Source organism: Sinocyclocheilus grahami, unplaced genomic scaffold, assembly GCF_001515645.1.
Source record: "Sinocyclocheilus grahami isolate Dianchi unplaced genomic scaffold, SAMN03320097.WGS_v1.1 scaffold2834.1, whole genome shotgun sequence".
NCBI lineage: Eukaryota > Metazoa > Chordata > Actinopteri > Cypriniformes > Cyprinidae > Sinocyclocheilus > Sinocyclocheilus grahami.
The window spans coordinates 5346-6386 of record NW_015508010.1 but is presented as its reverse complement, the minus strand read 5'-3'; the positions used below and the strand labels follow the sequence as shown (position 1 = coordinate 6386).

Genomic DNA, 1041 nt, shown 5'->3' with positions numbered 1-1041 from the left:
AAACATCAAATCTCTCACCAGATTTTCAGCAGCAGTATCTTCATGTTGCACTGAGGAATATTCGGCCTCGTCTTCCATGGTGCGGATGCGCAGAAAGGACAGACCAAACTGTGACTGTTTGTTGAAAGGCTGAGTGCAAGTGACTCGAAAATCAACTGGACACGGACACATTTAAATCATTACCTCAGTCTTTCAATGCCAATGAACACAATTAAATCGTACGCACTTGCATTAAGAACAAAACAAGGTGGACATGATTAGAAAAGGCTAAATGGTCTTTAAAAAACAGTTACACTTGTGATCTTCACAGTCAAAAATGACAGGAAATGAATGGGAAAAACAAAAACGTACAAAAATACATATACAGTTTTTTGACTAATCAGTCTTGATGCAGTAGTATTTGAAAATATCTAAATATATATCCAATGCCTTGAATGTGTGGATTTTACATAAATGTATCCTATTTTTAACTTCAATTTTGCATTAATGAAATATTTTCTAGTATTTACATTATTTTATATAGAAATAAATGATGCATCATTTAGAAATGAATATTGTTTAGTACTATGAAATCCACTCAAAATACAAAATATTACAGTAAAAATATTATTGAAATAAAATTTAGAGCATTAATTCAAAAAAATGTCTTTAGTCTGTTTTGACCACAGAGAATCACAAATGCGACCTCTAAGTGAGGAATAGCGGAGGGTTGAGTTTGTAGCAAAGGTGAGGGATTTGCATGTTTTATACCTTTTTTAAACATGCTCACATTTTGACGGCCAGTGCCCTGTTTCGAGTCCACTGGACTCATGAGTGTTGCAGTGGGCAGCAGGGTGACATAAAGATGGTCTGATGACCAGGAGGAGCGGCCGACATCAACCTGAATGAACGCAGAGCCACAGTTGTCTTTACAAAGAAAGACAGGAATATCGTGAACATTAATACGCCAAGAATACATATCAGATAATAGTAGGTGATTTTTATGTTAACACTAACATCAATGAATCCTACAGCAGATGCTCGCTCCATCTGTAATTCCAC

General features: G+C 35.6%; 1 protein-coding gene across 1 annotated transcript in view; it reads right to left on the bottom strand.

The window, feature by feature from the left end:
* LOC107575714 (DNA repair protein XRCC1-like) overlaps positions 1-1035 on the bottom strand; it is a 17198-nt gene extending 16163 nt beyond the window's left edge. Inside the window, exons 1-3 of the mRNA XM_016262061.1 lie at positions 997-1035; positions 751-880; positions 19-155 (exon numbers count right to left, since the gene is read on the bottom strand). Of these exons, the coding sequence (XP_016117547.1) occupies positions 19-155; positions 751-880; positions 997-1029 (300 nt within the window). The 5' untranslated portion in view covers positions 1030-1035. The remainder of the gene's footprint in view (positions 1-18; positions 156-750; positions 881-996) is intronic.
* Between the last annotated feature and the right edge of the window lie 6 nt (positions 1036-1041).